The sequence below is a fragment of the Typopeltis vanoorti genome, chromosome 12 (assembly GCF_054136105.1).
Source record: "Typopeltis vanoorti isolate ZY-2024b chromosome 12, IOZ_Tvanoo_1.0, whole genome shotgun sequence".
Classification (NCBI taxonomy): Eukaryota; Metazoa; Arthropoda; class Arachnida; order Uropygi; family Thelyphonidae; genus Typopeltis; species Typopeltis vanoorti.
Window position 1 is genome coordinate 22,077,984 of NC_143560.1, and position 23,695 is coordinate 22,101,678.

At 35.2% G+C, this 23,695-nt stretch overlaps 1 protein-coding gene across 3 annotated transcripts in view; it reads right to left on the bottom strand.

Annotated features, from left to right (window-relative positions):
• Positions 1–23,695, bottom strand: part of Snx27 (sorting nexin 27) — a 279,474-nt gene that overhangs the window by 248,706 nt on the left and 7,073 nt on the right. For all 3 annotated transcript variants that reach the window (XR_016549182.1, XR_016549181.1, XM_090402014.1), the window contains exon 2: positions 572–674. Coding sequence is in view for 1 of the 3 variants with exons in the window: in XM_090402014.1 (XP_090258140.1) it covers positions 572–674 (103 nt within the window). In the remaining 2 variants the exon portion in view is untranslated. The remainder of the gene's footprint in view (positions 1–571; positions 675–23,695) is intronic.

Genomic DNA, 23,695 nt, shown 5'->3' on the forward strand with positions numbered 1-23,695 from the left:
GACAACTACAACCACTGAAATGAATTATCATTAGGTATAGACAAAGAATTTATGTAAAAAACATAATGAATATTTTTAAAATAATTTTTTTTTTTATAACTTGAAATAAGAAAACATTACTTAAAATTTTCTATACCATTAAGAGAATAAATTCTATGGAAAAAAATTTAAACTGACATTTTGTATAAATTGATGAATTAGTAAAAATGTGCCTGTCCAATGCAGAAGGGGCATGATGTACAATTCAAGCTAGTTCTTACCTGATGCACACTACAATATATGATCTACCATGAACGTGCTAGGTCCAGCTCACTTGTAAATTAAACAAGTGACACTTGTTAACTTTAATCAGAAATTAAATTTACTTAGCCAAAATTTTTATTAAAGTCATAAAACTAGACCAAGGCAGAAAACCCAATTTTTGGATTTTCTTAGTATCGGTATTCAAGATTTGCTACGTAACCTATTAAGTACATGATATAACTAATCATGTAAAGAATTTTAATTATTATTTAGTCATTATAGCTAAAAATGAAACCATCAAAGAACAAAAAATATTTAAGTGTCTCACCTGTGGTGTAACAGAAATAACAGTAAGGGTTAATTTATCACCACCAGATTTGATTAAGTCCACAACCTGTTTGTGTGTGGCTCCCTCAACATTGATTCCATTTCTAAAGTAACAAAGTAGTCAACAATTAGTACTTTAGGGATTTAGAGTGTATAAATTAAAAATACAATGAGCTATTGTAACAAAATAATACTTGCATATGCACATTAAACTTCAATTAAGACACACATTTGCCTAGTCTGGAATCATCTTGCCATCCTCTCATGTTTCAACTTATTCAAAGAATGTTGCCAGACCACTCATCTCTGAAACCTTGCAAATAAACTTGACTTTTCTTCAATTCACATGACAACACAAGAAAAGGAGTGAATAATATTTATTCAAAGGCCATATATTTTGACATGAAAATTACAGGCCATTATCAGTGGCAAACAGTAGTTGAATACAAAGTAGAATGCAAACAATGGATTGATTTGAACAGTGAGAGCTGCGTGATGTTATATATAAAATAATACAAAGGCATTAGTAAGGAAACATTGCATTATTAGCTATTAATTAACTGTATAATTAATTGTCTGCATGGTTAGCCTAGTGGCTATGTGCTTTGCAAGTATATGCCTGGGGAAGGAGTGTCCTAGGTTCAATTCCTGTCGATGAAGTGAGGAGCTTAAGGATCTTCCTCAGCCATAGCCAAGTTAGCCAGTCTTCGGTGTGGGAAGCAGGGTCCCCCCCCCCCAGTTTATCTGGGGTTTTTCATCCCAAAAGCAGGCAAACTGGCCCAGTGAACAAGGGTTACAGTCATAGGATACCTCCAGGAATAAGGAGTAACCAACCTATTCCATAGGATTTCGGTTCCGAATGCCTATGTTACCGCTAAAGTGCAGAAATCAGTTATTCTGCAGATTATCTAGGTATTGTGCAGATTAACTAGGGTGATCCGTTAACGTGCGGAAAATTGTTTCTTTTCTCAAATTACCTAGGTAATCTGCAAATTACCTACTAGGCACTCGTTAAAGTGAAAATAAGATCTTTGCTGGAACAACAGCAACGTTTCTGTACACTTAAATTAACATAATGTTATTTATTTATTTTTCGATATCTAAAGAATCAAGTTAATACAATCAAACAATCAACAAATTAGTTGATAGAATCAATCATCAATCAATTAAAATACTATAATACAAAGAATCAAACGGTTTAAAATATTAATACAATTAAGGAAATGAATTTTCAAAACATATGACACTGGCGAAACCAAACTAAAAGTGGAGGGAGAGGGGGGAAGGAGTAGGGAAAGGAAATGAGAGAAACAAACTTTTGAACTTAATGATACGGAAGCCTTTAATGTGCACATTACCTAGGTAAAATGCGGAAAACTCTTGATTCCGCACATTAACGGAGCAAATCAGTTAATCTGCAGATTAGCTAGGTAATGTGCACATTAACGGCTTTCGAGCTTTAGCGGTAACACCTACACGGTAAAAAGTGTAGGTCTACGCGCGAGCATAAATTAGGAAATTAGGAAGGATAATTAATTTAACTTCAATGATGTGTAATTAAAATAAAACTCTCCTGTATCTCTGATAGTGAGAAGGAGTCATCCATTTAAGTTTGAATGAAGTAAGGCTTTGGCACTTTCTTTAAATAAGCATTCGAATTTATGACAGTAACAATGGAGCAAGTGTGTTTCAGACCATAGGATATGTGGTCAGTATCTATTCCATATTTTCCAAGGCCAGGTTTGTCAGTTTTCCTACTGATGATATGAGACAGGTGTTCTTGTATTCTTTTTTTTCCACTGAACATCCAGTTTGTCCAAGGAACAAAAGGTGACAGTCAAAAGGCACTTGGTAAATGCCAGGAAGAACAAGAGGGGAATGTTTAAAGATGGGAATCATGATGATACCAATTATATATATTTGGTTTAATCCTTTATCCAAGTGTAAGCAAACAAAGTTTGCACCTGAAGTATTTTCAGGACTGGGGCAACTCGTGGCAAAGGTGGCATAAGTTCATCACTTGCCTTAGTATCCCATGTGGCAAAGCACATCTCCTTGCGGACATATATAATGCTATGCATTAAGGGAAGGGTCACTACCCAGACCAGTTTCGACCTTTATTGAAGTCTCATCAGTGGGAGCCAGACCCAGAGATGGTGATACTACAGTAAAGTAATGGAGAAGTCATATTTCCATATGCCAGTTGCCAAAAGGTGTCGCACCTTATCATTAAAATTCTCTGGATTAGAGATAAGTTGATGGAAGTTTTTTCACTTGGCTATGCTACCAATCATATATATATATATATATATATATATATATATATATATATATATATATATATATATATATATTTGGTTTAATTCTTTATCCAAGTGTAAGCAAACAAAGTTTGCACCTGAAGTATTTTCAGGACTGGGGCAACTCATGGCAAAGGTGGTATAAGTTCTCATCACTCTCATCACTTTGGTCTGGGTAGTGACCCTTCCCTTAATGATAGCATTATACATGTCTGCAAGGAGATGTGCTTTGCCATATGGGATACTAAGGCAAGTGATACGCGTAGATAGGCTTATGTGTTCGTCAGACATTTTGTAATAGCTTTCACGGTTTGATATGAACACAGATGGATAAGAAAATAACTATTTATTAACTTAAAAGCTAATATTTCGCTGGTATTATATCCAGCATCTTCAGAGCACACAACACAAGTGATGAACTTATACCACCGTTGCCACAAGTTGCCCCAGTCCTGAAAATACTTCAGGTGCAAACGTTGTTTGCTTACACTTGGATAAAGGATTAAACCAAATATATATAATTGGTAGCATAGCCAAGTGAAAAAACTTCCATCAATCATGATGATAGGCTGAAATAAATATAGCCACTAGACTGCACTTCTTAAAATTGTAGAAAATGATTCTGAGATGCTAGAAATTATGGGATAGGGACACTATGTTCTGTTTCTCTCTTACGAATATAGGAATCAAAAAGGCATGTGGTCTGCTGTGAGAAGCAATTGAATTTCATATATCACTTGATGTTTAAAAGTTCTTGCTGTAGTTGTTGCAGCATAGATCATATAATATGAGCACATTGTACTGAAGTTTGATAATTCCAATCTTCTAAGAGGGATGGTGAACAGATTGCTGTTGAATGATGCATCCAGCGAAGGTAGACCTTTGATAAAACAGAAGTAATTAGTTCAAACTACAAGCCGAGGAGTAGGATGTCTAAGAAGGATGATAATTTTTCTTTTTCCATAGTGAAATTAATTCAAGGATGTAGATTGTTTATGCTTGCAGGTAATTATCTTCATTGTGGAGCCAGATTGCAAAAATGTCATCTATCTATATATATATATAGTACCCAAAATGAAGACTGGGGGTGTATGGATCATAAAAGGATGTCATCTAAATGTTCCAAATAGAAGATGGAGAGGGCAGGAGAGAGTGGACTTTCCATGGCAGTTCCTTCAACTTGTTTGTAGAAGATAAGTCGAAAAATAACCAGAGTGGATGAAGTCGAATAATTTCACTACATCTGAGGGCAAGGCTTGTGAGAGCAAATGAAGCGTCTTCTAGAGGCATGTTAGTGAAAAGTGATTCAATATCGAAACTGACTATATAGAAACTATTTGCACTGTCAAAGCAGAATCTACAAACAAATTGAAGGAACTGCCATGAGAAGACCTCCCTTCTCTCTCTCTTGCCAACTTCTATTTGGAACATTTAGACATCCGTTTCTCATTCTTGAACCTTCAGCCTTTATTTTGGGTACATTATATGGATAACATTTTTGCAATCTGCCCCCACTATGAAGATACCTTACGTGCCTTTCTAGCAAGAATAAACAATCTACATACGCAAATTAATTTCACTATAAAAAAAAAATTGTCCTTCTTAGACATTCTACTTCTCTGCTTCATCATCAGGTAAACTAATTACTTCTGTTTATCAAAAGCCTACCTTCACTGGGCACTACATTCAACAACAATCTGCTCATCATAGCTCTCAGAAGATTGGAATTATCAAAACTTTATTATGACATGCTCATACCTATATGCTCTATGCTACAACAACCACAGCAAAAACATTTAAACAACAAGCAATATATGAAACAATAGCTAAACATTCCCTTCTTGTTCTTCCTGGCATCTACCAAGTGCCTTTGACTGTCACTTTTCGTTCTTTGGACAAACTGGATGTTCAGTAAAAAAATGAATATAAGAACACCTGTCTTATATCATCAATAAGAAATCTGAGGAATCTGGCCTTACAAAACATGGAATAGATCCAGACCACATGCTATGGCCTGAAACATTCTTACTCCATTGTAATAACTATAAATTCCAATGTTTATTTAAAGTGCCTAAGCCTTACTTCATCAACCAAACTTGAATTGAAGTAATTGCCTCTGGCTATTAAAGATATAGGAGAGTTATTTTAATGACATCATTAAAGCTTTCATTTCATTAATGGTTAATAACTAACAATAGAATGTTTCCTCAGTTATACCTTTGCAATGTTCCATGTATAACATCAGACAGCTCTCACTATTTTAAATCAATCCATTGTTCACATTCTACTTTGTATTCAATTACCATTTGCCACTGATGATGGTCTGTAATTTTCAGCTTGAAATATATGGTCTTTGAATAAATATTATTCACTCCTATCCTCGAGTTATATTATGTGAATTGAAAAAACAGCCTTGACCAATCAAAAACATCACTTGGTATAATATGAAACTGCTTAAGGGTCAAACCAAGATAACTGGGAGACCTCCAATCTTTTAAGGAATTTTTAAGGAATTCAGAGAACTGATAGGGTAACCTAATGTCCAATCCCCACTTTCACATTGTGCACCCTATTAGTAATTATCCATTACATATTGAAAAAGGAAAATGGGCTGGCATTTTGGGACTTAGTTGCCCAAACTGTATTCCATATTAGCATAAATCTAAAACAAACATGATATTTCATGGCAGATGGGGCATCGCCTAATTAAACAAACCAGTCATTTTTTTGTCAGGGAAGTCAACTACAAAAACAAACCCAACGTCAGCACAACTGAAGATAGGCAGGAACTAGAAAAGTACCACATGGACACTAATTGGTGTTACTAAGGCAAAGAAGAAACAGGCTAGATCATGCTAAATAAAAAATATACGATGCTATATTCAGACAACAGTGATCAGAAAAAGGAAGGAGAAATAGGGGAGCATTGTTGTTTAATTTGCATGTAAATGACATTGGAAAGGGCTTAGCTCAGTGATATACAGTTGTTTGCAAATGATGCAAAGTTGGGGAGTTATGAGATGTACAGCAGATGTAGTTTTGAAAGAGGACCTAAATAGACTGGATGGGTGAGTGTGTGAGGATGTCAGTTTAATGTGGCAAAGGTAAGGTTTTAAAATATGTGAAGCAAAGATTGGATGCAGAGTGTAGGATTGGTGGAGATATTTTAGAGAAGGTGTAGGAGATGAAAGATTATTTGAGAGGGGGGTATGGTGGATAGGGAATTGAAATTTTGTGAACATTTTGCTAAAATTGTGACGACAACATAGATTATGGAAATGATGTGGAGAAAATGACATTAGAAGGGTTTTGATTCCACTGTAAAAGACTTTGATCATGCTGCATATGGATTACTGTACACAGATTTGATCACCAAGTTTTCAAAAGGATGATAAGATGTGGGAGAAAGTTAAGAGACTATTGACTAAGTTGGTTTCTGGTCTCTGGAATGTGGAATACAAAGATAAATTGAGAGAATATAAATACAGAGCCTAGTGGATAGAAGGAAAGGGAGGGAACATGATTGAGATGTATAAGTTGGTAAGAAATAATTATGATTAGCATGGATGAGATCTTTCATAGAATATCTGGAGACGGGAGGAAAATAAGAGGCCATTCCTGAAAATTTTGAGGTGGATATGAGAAAGGAAGTGAGGAGTAGATTTTTTGCATGGAGAGTGGTAGGTGATTGAAACGCACTGCCTGAGAGCGCAGGGACAGTGAATGCATTTAAGTTGAGGTATAATGAGCTGTGCATGTGAGAGTGGGGCCTCCCATGATGAGTCTCTTGACTCCATGGAGGTCTGCTGATAATAATAATAATGATATTCAACAACAAAGACAAATACAGATTTCTTGATTGGCAGACAACTTCAAGTACAGTTAAGGTCAAATTTTAAAATAGTGACATTGGACAATGAAACTTATTTGTTCCTATAGTCAGAAAAAAGATTTGACTAAGGAAGAAGTGGAGGAATTTTGCAAGTCAGAAAGCAGCTGACAAAGCAGAAAACCTATGTTGGAAATCTAAAATTCGTAAGAGGAAATGAATCCCAAGCATATAGAAAATGTTATGCGAAAATATGGAGAAAAGAGTAAAGCTAATAATAACAGTAAAGAGCCTAGATTTCTGTTCAGGACATGGACTAATAATTACTGACATCATGTTTCAAAATAAAGATGTACACAAATTCACATGAAAAAGAGAAAAGAAAAAAGAACCAATTATGTTATTAATAGTGATATCTATTAATCTACTAATTAATATCAAGAAGGTGGCAAGATATTCTGGAGATTGTTGAAGAAGCTCAAAATGGAGGAAAGAGTGCTGTAAAAGGAATTAGAGATGATAAAGGTGATATGAAAACTGGAGAAAAAGATATCCTTGAAGTATGCAGTAATTACTTTGAAAAATTGCTAAATAAAACTAAGCCAGCAGTGATGACAGCACAGTGATAAAAAACACTGTCCAGGCATGCAATCAGGAATACATATCCATACTTGAAGTAGAAAGAGCCATCAAAGCTTGAAATGTGGAAAGGCAGCAGTAGATGATATTCGACCAGAAATGCTGAAGTATGGTGGTATAAATGTCTTACAGTGGCTGCACTGCATAGTTCAGAAGGAGTGGACAGAGGGACGAATTCCTGATGATTGGAGTAGAGCTCTCATAGTACACATAGATAAAAAGAGAAATAAAACTGAATGTGAGAATTACAGAGGTATTTCCCTACTGAGTGTTCCTGGCAAGATTTATGCCAGTATACTTGAGAAACGGTTGAGAAGAATTGTGGAAGAAAAGTTTGGTGAAGAACAAGCTGGATTTAGGCCAAATAGAAGCTGTCAGGATCAGATCTTCACTTTACGACAAATATTGAGAAAGCATGGGAATATAACAAAGCTCTGTATTTAAGTTGTTTTGTCGATCTGGAAAAGGCGCAAAGAGAAAAGCTATTCAATGCGCTACAGTTATATGGTGTCAATAGGGCATTATATCAAGCAATACTTAGTCTTTATTTGAGTTGCAAGTCAGCAGTTAGAATTGAAGGAAGTACAGGAAGATGGTTTAATGTTAAATCTGGTGTGAGACAAGGATGTACATTATCCCCTCTGTTATTCATTATCTATATGGATCACATTATGAAAGAAAGTGGTATTAAATCTGATATCAAAATTGGAGATGTTAATGTCAAGTCTTTGCTTTATGCAGATGATGTTATACTTCTAAATAAATCTGCTACAAGTCTGCAAGATTCCCTGACTAAATTGAATAACTGTTGTAATAGATATGGTATGAAGATCAACAATAACAAGACAAAGACAATGAAAATGGGCAGAAGCATTGAAAATATCTTCTGCATTGTGAATGGAGAACCTATAGAACAAAAACATTTCAGCTACTTAGGCCCGATTTTTAGTGAAGATGGTAAATTAAATATGGAAATAGACAACAGAATCAGCAAAGCTGGTATGGCAGAAAGTCAACTGAATAAATTTATATGAGATAAGAGAGAAGTTAGTTAAAACACTAAATTAGCTATATATAGACAGTGTTCAACCCAGTTTTAACACTGTCATGTCTTTAACACAAACATGAGAGTCCTGAGAAAGATCGGGATGTGAACAGATGGCATCAATGGCAATATATTAAAAACGGATATTAGGAAAGAACTTGACATTGTTAGCATCCAATAATGTGTTAGCAGAACTAATTTCAAGTGGTATTGTCACTTAAACAGAATGGGAGAGGAAAGATTAGCAAAACAAGTGTTCTCCACCAGGCTGGCAGGAAAAAAGACTCAGAGGAAGACCAAGATATAGAAGATAGAAATATAAGATCTGACAATGTTGAAGCCTTGACAGGTAATAAACTGATTTGGAAGAAAATTGTAGATAGGAAGTTAGTAATGATGTAAATTTTTCATGTAGTGCTATCATATCCTGTACACCCCTTGAGGGTAAATGTCAGGAATTTGATGATGATGATAGTGATGTCTTCACACTAGTTCAGAATACAAGAGTATACAGTGGATTGAAACTGATCACCTAGTTTTAAGCTGGATAAAAATGAATATATTGAAAAGAAAAAACATATAAGCAGATTTTAAGAAGAATTAAAATCAAGCAGCTTTCACGTGTAAACTGTAGACCAGGGGTCGCCAAACTTCTTTGACCGTCGACCCCTTCAAGAGTTTCTCGACTTTTTATCGACCCCCTCTATTTTACTATTACGTAATTATAATAGGACAAGCAAAAAACACGTTTATGCGAGTTATTAGATTGTTTATTTTATAGTTATTACCGTGTTTATTGTATGTATAATATAGTATATATTATTATATTACTTTTACCACTACTATTACTATCACTAGTAATATCACTGGTATTACTAGTGATATTAATAAACTACTGGTATTAATATCACTGGTATTACTACCACCCCTGCTGAACTCTTCAACATAGAGAAGTTTAGTTCCTGAATGGATAACGATTGGATTATAATATGTATGTCGATGAATTTTAGAACATTAACGCTCACTTGTATGTCGATGCACAAAAATGAGACTGGAATCAACATGTGCACGGTTCTTATTTACTTATACTTACACGTATTCAATCTTGCTCTCACTGCGCTGGCCGGGCGGGAACATCCATTTATTGGTAAATACGTCATTCTAGCCCACTTGATTGGCCTCCATAATTATTTTCATGACCTCGCTCCATCTTACAGGGCCTATTCATGTCACTGTTCCCACGATTCACTCTTAATTGCGTTGTCATTCAGGATGGAGGTAATCCAAGTTAACCGAATTAAATATTACCCGTACAATGATGTCTTATATTTTTCTATCGATCCCAATTGACCCCGAATCGACCCCTGGGGGTCGATATCGACCACTTTGGCGACCACTGCTGTAGACAAATACACAAACATTATTCAAGAACAAATGAGCTTGAAAACAAAAGCCAAACCTCAGAATCTCAGTGATAAATTCTGAAGAAAACTGAATGATTCAGCTAGAAAGGTATGTGATAAAGGTGTCTGCAAGGACAAAATCAGAACTTTGCAATAGATGTAAGAAGTCAAAGATGCAGTGATAGAAAAGAAGAAAGCATGCAGAAATTATTTTCAGTTGGTTGCAAATTAAATTAAACTTGTCAAGAAATTATATTCTTGTTTTATCCTTTATCCAAGAGTAAGAAAAAATAGTTTGCCCATTAAGTATCTTCATGACTGGGGTACTTGTATGCATGAGTACTCGTAGAGGCAGATGACTTCACATCAATTATATGTGGTGCAATGGATATTAAATATAATATCCCATAATGAAAAGCATATACCATTTGCTTTCCAAAATACATAATTATGGGAAGGGTCTCTACCCAGACTAGTTTCTACCTTTATTGATGTATCATCAGTGGTTGCCAGATCGAGAAAAGATACCGAGGTTGAAATAATGAAGAAGTCATATATACATGTTATATGCTAAGGCAATTAATGTGAAGTCATCAGCCTCTATATACAAGTAGCTTAGTCATGAAACTTCATGCGCATACTTTTTTGCTTACACATGGAAAGAATAAAATAATAATATAATTTCTTGGCAAGTTTACATTTAATTTGCAACCAAGTGGAGAAAATATATATATATTATCTCTAAGCCAGAAAAATTTAATAAGATGGTGGTATACCTTTTTACTACTTGTATATATAGGAAATAAATGACTTCTGCACTGATTCACCATTGATCTCTCTTCTGGTCTGACTCCCACTGATGAGACCTCAAAGGTCGAAACCAATATGGGTAGGGACCCATAATACATTGCATTATATATGGCCAAAAAGGTGTGTGTGCTTTGCATTATGGAAATACTAAGGCAACTGATGTGAAGCCAGTCTTAATGTACAAGTAGCATAGTCATGAATATACTTCATATGCAAACTTTGTTTGCTTGCACTTAGATAAAGAATAAAACAAGGGTATAATTTTTTCATGGCAAGTTTAATAAGAAAGCATATTGAATGTTCTTAGCAAGTAAGGTCAGAAAATTAAATCAAGTAAATCAATCGATTAAATCAATTTATATATAAATCTCATAATATGAAAGAAAAAAAAAAATGCAAAAATGTATGAGAACTAAGTTATGTGTAAAATTTGTAGCTAAACAAGTCATCATGGGAAGACTTTGAAAGAATATACAAAATAAATATCAGGAAGGTGGTCAAATGTTCTAGAGGCTACTGAAAAAAACAACAACTTAGAAATGGAAGAAAGAGTACAATAAAAGGAATTACAAATGATAAAAGCGACATGAAAACTGAAACTAAAGATTATGTAGATGTCTTGAGTAATTACTATGAAAGACTGTTAAATGACATATGTAACAGAACATTGACAGAAAACATTCAAGAGGAATGCAATCAAAAGTACATATCAATATTCAAGATAGGAAAAGCTGTCATCAAAAACTTTAAATGCAGGAGGACGGTGAGAGTAGATGATATCAGACAAGAAATGCTCAAAAGTTTTAAAGTGGCTACACTGCATAATTCACAAGACTTAGAAGGCCTTGTGACTAATCCTTTTACATTATGCACAAGGCCTAGACAGGTCTAATTACAAATGACCGGAGTAGAGCTCTCATAATTTGTATTTATAAAATAACAGGTATTGACAGGATTAGATTTTCATTTTAAAATCACAGGAACATAAGGATCTGCTCTTAAACTTTGTTAATCTGGAAAAAAAAAAAAAAAAAAAAAAAAAAAAAAAAAAAAAAAAAAAAAAAGAGGCACGTGTGCCAAGAAAACAAGCTATTCAAAATACTAGTTACAAGGGTAGTCTGAAAAAGTTCTCAGCCTCGACCATAGATGGCAACGCTATCAGCAAGATTTTTTTTTTTTTCTAAGTTGGTACATCTGTCATAAGTATCTATGTGAAATTGCAAATCATTCTATCAAGTAGTTTGTTTTATACAGCTGTCTGAAGCAAAAGTGTTGTCTGTATCCCTTGAAATGGATAAAATTGAGTATCGTGCAGTTATAAAATTCTTTGTAAAAGAAGGTTTAATGCCAAAAGAAATTCATTCCAAGTTCATAAAACTTTATGGGCACTTTTCTCCTTCGTTTTCGACAATTAAGAAATGGACTGCCGAGTTTAAACGTGGCCGTACCAGCCTTGAAGATGATCCATGTGAAGGACGTCCAAAAAGTGTAACACCACCAGAAATCATTGATCGAGTGCAAGATATATTAGATGACCAGCGAGTCAAAGTGGATGAAATTGCAGAGACTATAAGCATTGTAAAAGAACGTGTAGGATATATTTTGCATGAAAAATTGCAAATGAAAAAGCTTTGCACAAGATGGCTGCCGCGATTGCTCACAGCAGATCAAAAATGCACTCGCATGAAAATCTCTGAACAGTGTTTGGAGCATTTTAACAAGAATAAAACTGATTTTGTGTATCGATTTATTACTCTGGATGAGACCTGGATTCACTGTTATACCCAGAATACAAACAGCAGTCAAAACAGTGGATAGAAGCCAGTTGTTCAGTGCCAAAGCCGGTTCCATCATCAGGAAAGGTCATGGCATAGGTGTTTTGGGATGCTAAAGGCATTTTGTTTATTAATTATCTTGAAAAGGGTAAAACAATAACTGGGGAATATTATTCCGATCTTTTAACCAGACTAGAAGAAAAAAATTTGTGAGAAAAGACCCGGTTTGCAGAAGAAAAAAAAATCATCTTTCATCAGGCTAATGCACCTGCCCACAAAGGTGAGGGATCTGCACCATGAATCGTTGGAACATCCACCCTCTTCCCCAGATTTGGCTCCCTCTGACTTCTATCTCTTCCCCAAACTAAAATTCTTCTTCACTGGTCAGTGTTTTTCTTTGAATCAAGAGGTGATTACAGTTGTAGAGAGGTATTTTGCAGATCTTACTGAGAACCACTACAGGGATGGGATAATGGCACTGGAGCATCGCTGGAATAAATGTATTAGTCTTAGGTTATGTTGAAAAATAAAAATAATTTTTAAATTATAAATTCGTTTTTCATTGTTAGGCGGAGAACTTTTCAGACCACTTTCATATATGGGATAAATGAAACATTACAGAGCAATACATACTCAACATTTAAGGTGTTAAGTCATCAGTTAGAACTGGAGGTATAGGAAGATGGTTTAACCTAATATCCAGTATAAGACAAGGAATAAAACTATCTCCACTCTTATTTATCATTATATATATAATCTCATATGACAGGAAGTGACATTAAACCTCACAGAGATGACAAACTTAGCTCTGCTATATGCAGATAATGTACTCCTAAACAAATCTAGTGCATTCCTCAATTCTTTAACTAAACTGAATAATAATATTCAGAATAATAACAGCACTAATAATATGGCATCATGAAAATTAGCAATACAAAGACCAAAACTATCAAAATAAACAGGAACATGAAAAATTCTAAATGCCTTCTCCAGGGAGAACCGACAGAATAAGTAAATATTTCACATATTGAGGAACAATTTTCAGTGAAGATGGTAAATGGAAATAGCTAATAGAACAAAGCTAGTATACATAAATAAACAAGTGTTTTAGCTAATTTCTCTCATCAAACAATAGAAATGATCTAAAACACTAATCTACCAGCATATAAGATAGTATTCGGACATTTTAAGTCATAAATCTTAAAGATGAGTTAGAAATACAACAGATGACCAAAAGTAGGAAAGTGAACAGATAGCATATGATGAAGAGATATTAGTCACTTAAACAGAACTAAAGAAAAAAGGTTAAAACAGGTTTGAAATCAAGATGGCAAGAAAAAAATGATCCAGAGGAAGATTACGATATAGGTGGACTGATACAGTAATGTCATAGAAGACAGTAATTCAAGATGGACAATATTGTAATGCTAACAAGTGATAGACCAATCTGGAATAAAACTGTTGACAGATGATTAGTAATAATGAAAACTAATACAGGAAATTGATGATATGAAATCTCATATAAAGAAGAGAATTTTCCAATCAGGGGCAATAAAAGAAAATCTCTTAATTACCTCCCCAAAAATACTAATATACTATAGGTTTATAACCTGTTGTGTAGATAGGACTCAAAGAAATGTGAATTAGCTAATCTAACAGAGGCATCAGGATGGAATTTTATTCACAGCAAGCAGTCAACAGAAAACTTAAAAAAAGGTAGGCACACATTATAAGATCAAGGAGAAGCATTGCTAAACATACATACACACTAAAATTGAAACATACTATTTAATTTTTTTAAGACCATGGATTTAATAAACATTTATACATGAATTTTTAAATGTATAAATGTTTATTAAATCCATGGTCTTAAAAATCAATTAGTATGTTTCAATTTTAATGAAAAAGACCAAATAACAACTTTCAATACATACATACTGTTTACCATTTTGCCATTAAAACAGTCCAATTGAAATAATTTGTGATATAAAATGCCAAATTGCATCAAACCCAGATGTGTTATCATTTCAAGCAATTCTGGTTTGAAATGACAGAAACAGAATTATAAAACAAACTAACAGAAACAGAAGTATAACAAATTTTCATCAGGCAGTTTTGAACGTATTACTAGCTTAACAGAAAAAATTATTACACTATGCACACCAGCTTCCAATGCATCCTGCAACATCTGCAAAAAAAAAAAATCTGGCTCAGAAGGGGCCAAATACAGAAGGCTTTCAGCTCATTGCTTCACTACTGAGCACAGCCTCTGCCTCTCCACATCTCATTCATTGTAAGCACCCAAAAATATGGTTGACCTCCTAGCATCATTCTCCAAACCCTTGCACAGATGACAACACCAGTGATCTCCCACTATACCAAGAATGCATGTCTCAAAAGAATCCATAATAGCATGGATAACAAGTACACTGGCCCTGATGGTACATATCTTCCTTCTTTATAAACTATCATACTCATCTAAAATCTACTGGACAGCATGAAAGTGAACCTATATTCAGCCCATCCTAAAAAAATGAGATTAAAGTCAGCCATCAAATCATCTTGTTGTATGCATCCCAACTCTCTAAAACAATGGAAAAATTTAATCAACAGTTAATGCTATCGGGAAACCATCAATGTTTGTACACAAATGTAAGTATACAAAATAAGAGAGAACTGAGTTTCTTGCACTGATTAAGTCAGTATGCCCAAAGATAAAGAAGATGAGGAGAATGTGATGTCGGGAATAGAAATAGAAAGACACATAATTTTCCAGAAGGATAGAAATGTGAAACAAGGAGGGAGAGTGCTATTAATGACTGCAGTGGAATTGTCTCTACAAAGTATGTGTGGAAGTTGATAGTGCATGCACAGATTTTAAATCTGATGTGAAGTTGAAATAACCAGGTTAGTATATCTGATAGGATGCTGTTATAGGCCAGGGAAAGCAGAGGATACCATCTGTGAAATGTTTAGGCAAATTAGTTGAGCATGTAAAAAGAAGGTGATCCTGATGGGAGATTTTAATTACAGGAATATAGAATGGAAGGAGGAGGAGATAGTGTATGGAAATGAGGAGAGTGTGTTTGCAGAATTTCTGAGAGATAAGTATCTTAAGCAGCATGTGACTGAAGAAACTAGAGGCTTTAATGTTTTGGATTTGGTGATAACTTCACAAGATGTAGTTGTTAATGAGGTGCTGACACTGCTGCCGGTTGGTGAGAGAGTGTTCATGAGGCGCTTGTTTAGGAAGTGATGAAACAAGAAAAGGTTACTGCCAAAAATGGATATATGTAGAAGTATAAAGCAGGTTATTAGAGAAAGCTCTGTAGTCAGTTAGCATCACTACGTTGGGTAGATGAGCTGAGCAGAAAAGATGTTGACAATGCATGGAAACTTACAATGCAGTATCTGACAAAAGCAACTGCATACCACGGGTTAAGCAAGTAAATAGAGCAGGAATGAAATGGATGAACAGTGAAATCAAGCAAGCTGTGCTGGAAAAGAAAATGATATGGAAGAGATAAAAAGACAGTGGTGATGGAATCCATGAAAAGTATGAAGTGCAGGCTAGACAGGTGATGAACATGGTAAAGAAAGAAAAGGTGTAGTATGATAGGAGATTGGCTGGTCAGGCCAAAGTTAACTCAAGGGAAATTTTTCTGCTAAATGGCAAGCAAGAGAAAGAATAATTATGGCAGGTTAACATTGACAATGCATGGAAACCCACAAGGCAATATCTGACAAAAGCAATGTATAACTGCATACCAAGGATTAAGCGAGTAAACAGAGCAGGAATGAAATGGACGAACAGCGAAATCAAGCAAGCTGTGCTGGAAAAGATACAAGACGGTGGTGATCGGATCCATGAAAAGTATAAAGTGCAGGCTAGACAGGTGACGAGCATGGTAAAGAAAGAAAAGGTGTAGTATGAGAGGAGATTGGCTCAGGCCAAAGTTAACTCAAGGGAAATTTTTCTGCTAAATGGCAAGCAAGAGAAGAATAATTAACACTGGTGGATAGTCAGGCATGGCAGCAGGAAAACAGCTGCAGAGGCTATAGTGGAATTAATGAATGATCACTTTATCAGTGTGTATCATACTGGTGTAAATGATGCTGTGCAATATAGAGAAGGGAGGCAAGTATTAAGAGAATTGGAAGTGAAAGAATCAGGTGTTGGCTGGGTTAGATGTTAATAAAGCTATGGAAATGGATGACATATCACTATGTAATCTTAAGGAATGTGCACCACAGTTGGCTCTTGACCTGTTATTTAATGAATGTCTTACAGTGGGCAGGGTTCCTAAGGAGCAGAAAGAAGGCAAAATAGTACCACTCCACAAGCATGGTTAAAGAACAGAAATCTCCAATTATAGATCAGTCTGTATAATTGCACTTGTGGTCAAGGTGTTGGAGAGATTGGTTAGGAATAGAATACAGGATTGGGTTGATGGAGACATAGCATTCTTTGTAATGGTCAGCATGGATTTGTAAAGGGTACGTCCTGCTTTAGCAATTTACTTGCAATTTATGATAATGTAACAACATGTGTGTTAGATAAGGGAGAGTTATATAGTGATATTTTTGGACTTTGAAAAAGCACTTGATAGATTACCGCATGATAAGTTGGTGTGACAGCTGCAGAGTATGGGAATAAATAGTATATTGGTTAGATGGGTCAGAAACCGACTCTCTGAACGATACCAGCAGGTTGTGCATGATGGAGCAGTGTCTCAAAAAAAAAAAAGGATGGTAACCAGTGGCATGTCCCAGGGTTCTGGTCTTGGGACCCTGCTGTTTAACTTATTTGCAAACAATATATCATGTGGACTGACTGAGGATATTCAGCTGTTTGCTGATGATGCAAAGTTGAGAAGAATCATAATAGTACTGCTGATGTTAATTCCCTTCAGGAAGATTTGAACAGACTTTTTACTTGGACAAAGGGATAAGGTTTTAATATCAATAAGTGCAAGCCATTGCATTTTGAAGTGCAGAAATATAAGGCTGTGTACTATATTGATGGTGTTGTATTGCAGGAAGTGGATGAGATTAGAGATTTGGGAGTGATGGTTGACAGTGAACTGAAGTTTAGAGGGCATACTGCTAGTGTTGCAAAGGCTGCACATCTTAATACTGTCATGATAAGTACTCTAACATGTAGGAATAAGGAAATGCCACTGCATAAAGCACTTGTCAGACCACACTTCGATTATTGTGCTCAAATCTGGTCATCTGGTTTTCAATGTGATGTGGAGACATTGAAGAAGGTACAAATGTGAGTGCCTAAGATAATATCAGGACTTTGGACTGTTGGCTATGGAGAGAGGTTGAAAAAATGTGGATTGCAGAGTTTGGTGGATAGGAGAAAAAGAGGTGATATGATAAAGAAGTTTAAGTTAGTGAGAGGATTTTATCAAATTAATCCAGATGAGATTATAAAAAGAGTAGAAGGTGAGAGGGAAAAAACCAGAGGTAATCCCTGGAAGTTGTGTAAAAGTGTGGTGAAGAGGGGGTGTGAGGAGTAGATTTTTTTTACTTGAGAACTGTCAGTGAGTGGAATGCATTACCAGAATGTGTTGTTAATGCAAGGAGTGTTAAGGATTTTAAGATTCGATATGATAAATGTCCGTTGAATGAACCTCCGACCATGAGTCTGCCAACTCCACGGAGGGTGTAATAATAATATAATTAATTAATAATCACCAATATGAATTCTACCATTTGCACTCTAAAGTAGATCTTTTGGTCTATGTCACTCACCTTTAGACAGAATCCAAAAAATGGTCTGGAGAACTTAGTGCGAATGTTGTTTACCATTCTAGAACATCTGATCAGGTTGGACTAAAAGGCCTACTTAACTTATTAAACTGTCATCTTATGGTCTGTCTTCAATTCTTTATAACTAATTCACCAGTTTCCTCTGGTTATTCACTACATGCTATGGAGAATGGTTCCCCTATTCAAATTTCCCTAGCAATTGAGTATCCTACCAATGAGGTATCCTCTGCTCTGTATTTTTATACACGTTTCTTTCTGCTATACTAATGACTTTCTTTCCCTAGTCAGAAATCCTATTCATAGTTTTGTTTATGATAGCATACTCCATATACTATCACAAACAAAAGGATAGAGTATTGTAAGAGGAGTCAGATTATAAAGGTGACATAAAAACAGAAGATATTCTAGATGTCTGGAGTAATTACTTTGAAAGACTGCTAAATAAAACAATGTCAGCACAGTGGCAGAAAACACCCAATAGAAATGCAGTCAGGAATACATATCCATACTCTAAGTAGAAAAAGTCATCAAAAACCTGAAATGTGGAAAGAGCAGCTGGAGTAGATGAAATTTGACCAGAAATGCTCAAATATGAAGGCTGCATTGCATAATTCAGAAGGCCTGATCAGAGAGTCAAATTCCAGATGATTGGAGCAGAGCTCTCATAGTACCCATCTATAAAATGGGAAATAAAATTGAATCTGAGAATTTCAGAAGTATTTCCCTATGGAGTGTTCCTGGGAAGATTTATGCAAGTATATTTGAGAAAAAGCTAAGAAAAATTGTGGAAGGTAAGCTTGGTGAAAAACAAGCTGGATTCAGATCAAATAGAGGTTGTCATGATCAGATTTCCCTTTAAGACAAGTAGTAGAGAAAACTTGGAAATATAACAAGGATTTATATTTAAGTTTTGTTGATCTGGAAAAGGCACATGACAAGATGGCAAGAGGAAAGCTCTTCAAAATGCTACAGTTATATGGTATAAATGGGACATAACACTGAACAATACATAGTCTCTATTTAAACTGTAAGTCAGCAGTTAGAACTGAAGAGGTGCAAGAAGATGGTTTGATGTTAAATCAGGTGTGCGATAAGGGAGCACATTATCTCCACTGTTATTATCAATATTGAGCACATTATGAAGGAAAATGGTATTAAATCTGTTATCAAAACTGGTGATGTTAATCTTAGCTCTTCACTTTATCTAGCACAAGTCTGCAAGATTCCCTGACTAAACTGAATAACTGTTGCAATAAATTTGGTATGAAAATCAATAAAAAGACAAAGACAATGAAAATAGGCAGAAACATTGAAAACCTCAACTGTATCCTGAATGGTGGTGAATCTATAGAACAAGTAAAACATTTCAGCTACTTAGGCACAAATTTTAGTGAAGACGGCAAATTAAATGTGGAAATATACAGCAGAATTAACAGCTAGTAGCTGGTATGGTAAGAAGTCAGCTGAATAAGTATAAAAAATTAGTCAAAACACTAAATTAGCTGTATACAAGACAGTGTTCAAACCAATTTTACCAATTTAGAGCTGGTTAGAAATAAAACACTTGGTCAAAAACCGGAGACCTCTGATATGAGAGTTCAGAGAAAAATTAGTGGAATGAACAGATGGCATCAATGGCAATATCACATTAAAAATGAAAAAGACTGTTACTAACACATTTGTGAATGTTAGCATTCAGGAATGTGTTAGTAAAGTTAATCTTAGGTGGTATAGTCACTTAAACAGAACAGGAGAGGAAAGATTAGCAAAGCAAGCATTGTTTGCCAGGAAAAAAGACCCAGAGAAAGACAAAGATGTTGATGGATTGATACCGTAAAAAAAGTGCCTTAAAAGGCAGAAATATAAGATCTGATAATGTTGAAATCTTAACAGATTAATTTGGAGGAAAAATTGTTGATCGGAAGTTATAATGGTGTAACTTTATCATGCACTATTATAATTATCCTGTACACTCTCTGAAGGTATACATCAGGAATATAATGATGATAGTATATTCCATTCCTTTTCTTCATTTGACATACCTTGAAATGCTTAAATGATCTAAGCTTCAATATCTTCTTTAATATATCTACTTACCATTCTTCAAGGCAGTGAATTTCAGTATTAAAATGCAGTCATATCTTACTTGTAGTAAGAAAGATTTCACTTTACTTTTAATAATACTCATATCGCTTGGGCTGTCTTACATCTCTGGCATTTACTAGAACTACATTCTTAGTTTCTTTCAGCCTGCAAAGAAAATTCATCTACTGTTAGGGAAAGGTACTCTTCTTGCATTAGGGAGCGTGCACGTGCACAAGTCTTTCTGAAAATGCTTAATACTAACACCTTAACAGAGGACTTCTTTCTTACCGACTTACTGCAATCACTTTCCCATAAATGCCTTGCTCTCTTAACACCCCTCCCCTTTTTATTGGTATTTTCATTGATGTTTTCCAACCAAAATTGCCACCATCATATAAGCAAGTAATAACATGAACATCTGCTGGTCAACATCAATACAGTTCTGCTTCCAACTTATTGAAGTAACCTTTATATCAATGACATTGTGAGTGGATTGCAAGGAGATATTCAGTTGTTTGCAGATGATGTTAGGAGGGGGTTATTAATAATAGTGCAGATGTGGCAGCCCTGCGAGAGGATTTTAATAAACTGGACAGATGGGCAATGAATGGGGGTATCGGTTTAATGAAGCAAAATGTAAAGTCTTGAGGTTTGGGATACGTCGATGGAAGGCAGCATATTCTGATGTGGAGGAAGTAGGGGAAACAAGAAATCTGCGGGTGATGACTGATAAAAACCTGAAATTCAGTGAACATACTGCAAAGGTGGTGAAGGTAACCCAGAGAATTGCTGCAATACTGAAAAGGATGCTGACCTGCTGAGATAAAAGTGTTGTCATTCCATTGTATAAAGCCCTGATCAGACCATACTTGGACTATTGTTCTCAAATTTGGTCTCCAGAATTTGAAATGAATAAATTAACTGTGGAAAGGGTACAGAAGCAGATAACAAAGATGGTTTCAGGACTATACAATGTTGGTTATGAGGATCGTCTGAAGGAATGTGGACTGCAGAATTTTGTAGATAGAAGGAGAGATGATATGATTGAGACTTATAAACTGTTGGGAGGTAGCTACAGGGTTGACACTGGGGAGTTCTTTTGCTTGGTGAAATAGGGGGAAAGAAGCGAGGACAAGGGGCCATCCCTGGACATTACAAAAGGAAGCTGTGAGCAAGAGGGCGAGGAGTGGTTTCTTTGTATGGAGGGTGGCTGAACCATGGAATGCATTGCCTGATAGAGTGGCGAGAGCATGAACAGTCAATGAGTTCAAGGAGAGGTATGATACTGTGTTTTCTAGGAAGGACCTCCCACGATGAGTCTTTTGACTCCATGGAGGCCTGAATCATAATAATAAGTAACTTCTCTCTTCTTTCATTGCATTTCATTGCAAAGCATTCTAAATTTTATTTCCACAAAGGCTATAACTTTCAACTGTTCAAGAAGTATACATCCATAAGTTCTTTCTTTCTCCTCGGTCACTGTCCCAAAACAAAAGGTCACAAAGGTTTGTTGCCTGTGTTTGTGAATCTGAAATACATAAAAGCTATATGAGTATTAGGCTTAGCAGGATCACTGAGAGTTAACTTTAATTGTTCATATTTCTGTTGTTTTCAATGACTAATATCTGTCAGAAATTTACGCTATTCAAAATGACTGGACCACTATTTCCACCCCCTTCAGCTTATATGTTCCCCACTGTTGAGTAAAGGCCTCTCCCATTGTGGGAGGATTGGATCTACTTCTCCCATGGTGACCCATTCAATCGTGGGAGAGTGTTTATACACTTGTATGAATGAATGAATATGTGAAGGTGAAAGACAACTGCCAACATCCATGCCCAAAGCATGATTCAAACCTGCAGCCTTTTGGCTAGAGAGCAGATATGCAAACCACTCGGCCAACTATATACAATTCAATTAAAACCAAAATGAAATGACTTGATAACTGTTATGCTAAATGCCAAATTTCATTAATTTCCATCTGGTTAGCAAAGAATTATTACTGTCAGGTTTGAATAACTTTGTCAAATTTGTCATGCCAAAGGAGGGTTTGCGATATATAATTTTGAAACATTACTTTTAAGCTCCTGCTCAAAATGGCCTGACTGAAATAAAAAAACTGTGGTGGTTTGAAAAATGCCAGGATTCCAACTAACAAATTTCAATTAAGTCAATCTAAATAATTTGATTTGCTTATCTAATTTCCTTACATAATTTTATAATTTCCTTTTCTCATCTGGACAACCACTCTTTGATCAGAATAACTTGAATGCAAATGTACAAAATGAATGTAATAAATTGGTGCTTATGCATTTCCATATACACCTAATACTAACAAATGCAAAGTTGACATCCATCAAATAGCTTAAGGCTAATTGCTTGGCTATTTGGTTTCAGATATGAAACAAGAGTTTCTCAACCAAGAATAAAAAATTCTTCTAAACTCTGATTTTTCCAATCATCATAGCATGTTCCAAGTTTGTCTTGCATCAAGAGTATTTTCCTAATTAAAAAAATGAATTAATTAAAAAAATAGGATTCAATAATCCCAATGAAAGGATGTTAAACTTCCTCTTAAAGCAGATGAAATGTAATATAAAGTATCATGCATATAAACAATACTTGATCATTTCATTATTGTACAATCACAAAAATAACCACTTTCTTCATATTGCAGTAGGGTATTTTGTGTGTGTGTGTGTGTGTGTGTGTGTGAGAGAGAGAGAGAGAGAGAGAGAGAGAGTTTTTGATTGTTATCATGCAAAGACATTAAAGGTCATACTGCACCAGAATACATGGTAAATGATTTGTAGGACAATCATGAACATCAATGCCCTCCTTGATCAGGGGCATGCCGGTAGTGTCCGGCGCCTGTGTGCAAAACTTTAGTTGGCACCCCTATATCCCTCCCCCAATAAAAAACACTTTATAAAAAAGTTATTTTTAATATTTGATGTCAATAAAGTGAGTATTTCATTTTGAATTTTATCTCCTAAATAGGAGGGCATATTTTTAAAGTCAGGAGCATTAGCTACACGTCACGTGTATTCCGATATAAAAGGATTAAACTTTTCTAACATCTCAATGCATTTTAAAAAATTGCCATTGTTACGATCGTAAAGTTTATTACTTTTACCACTAAGAGCTAGATTTTGTTTGCCTAAAAACTGTACTACAAAAATTATTCTTTTTATAACTTCATACCAACGTTTCCTTTCATTATCTAAAACTGTTTGCTGCAAATGATCAATACAAGTTTTATTTTTTAAGGATTAATTAATTCTGTCCATTTCTTGTAATTGTTCAAATGATTTAAATTTTTCTCATGACGATTCAGGTACATTGCAAGATGTTGCCTATATTCTGCTGATAACAGCAGAATACAGAATAAAGTTAAAAACTTCAGCAGATTTTCTTATATATGTTTAGAGCAAATGCGAGTGTGAACAAGATTAAAC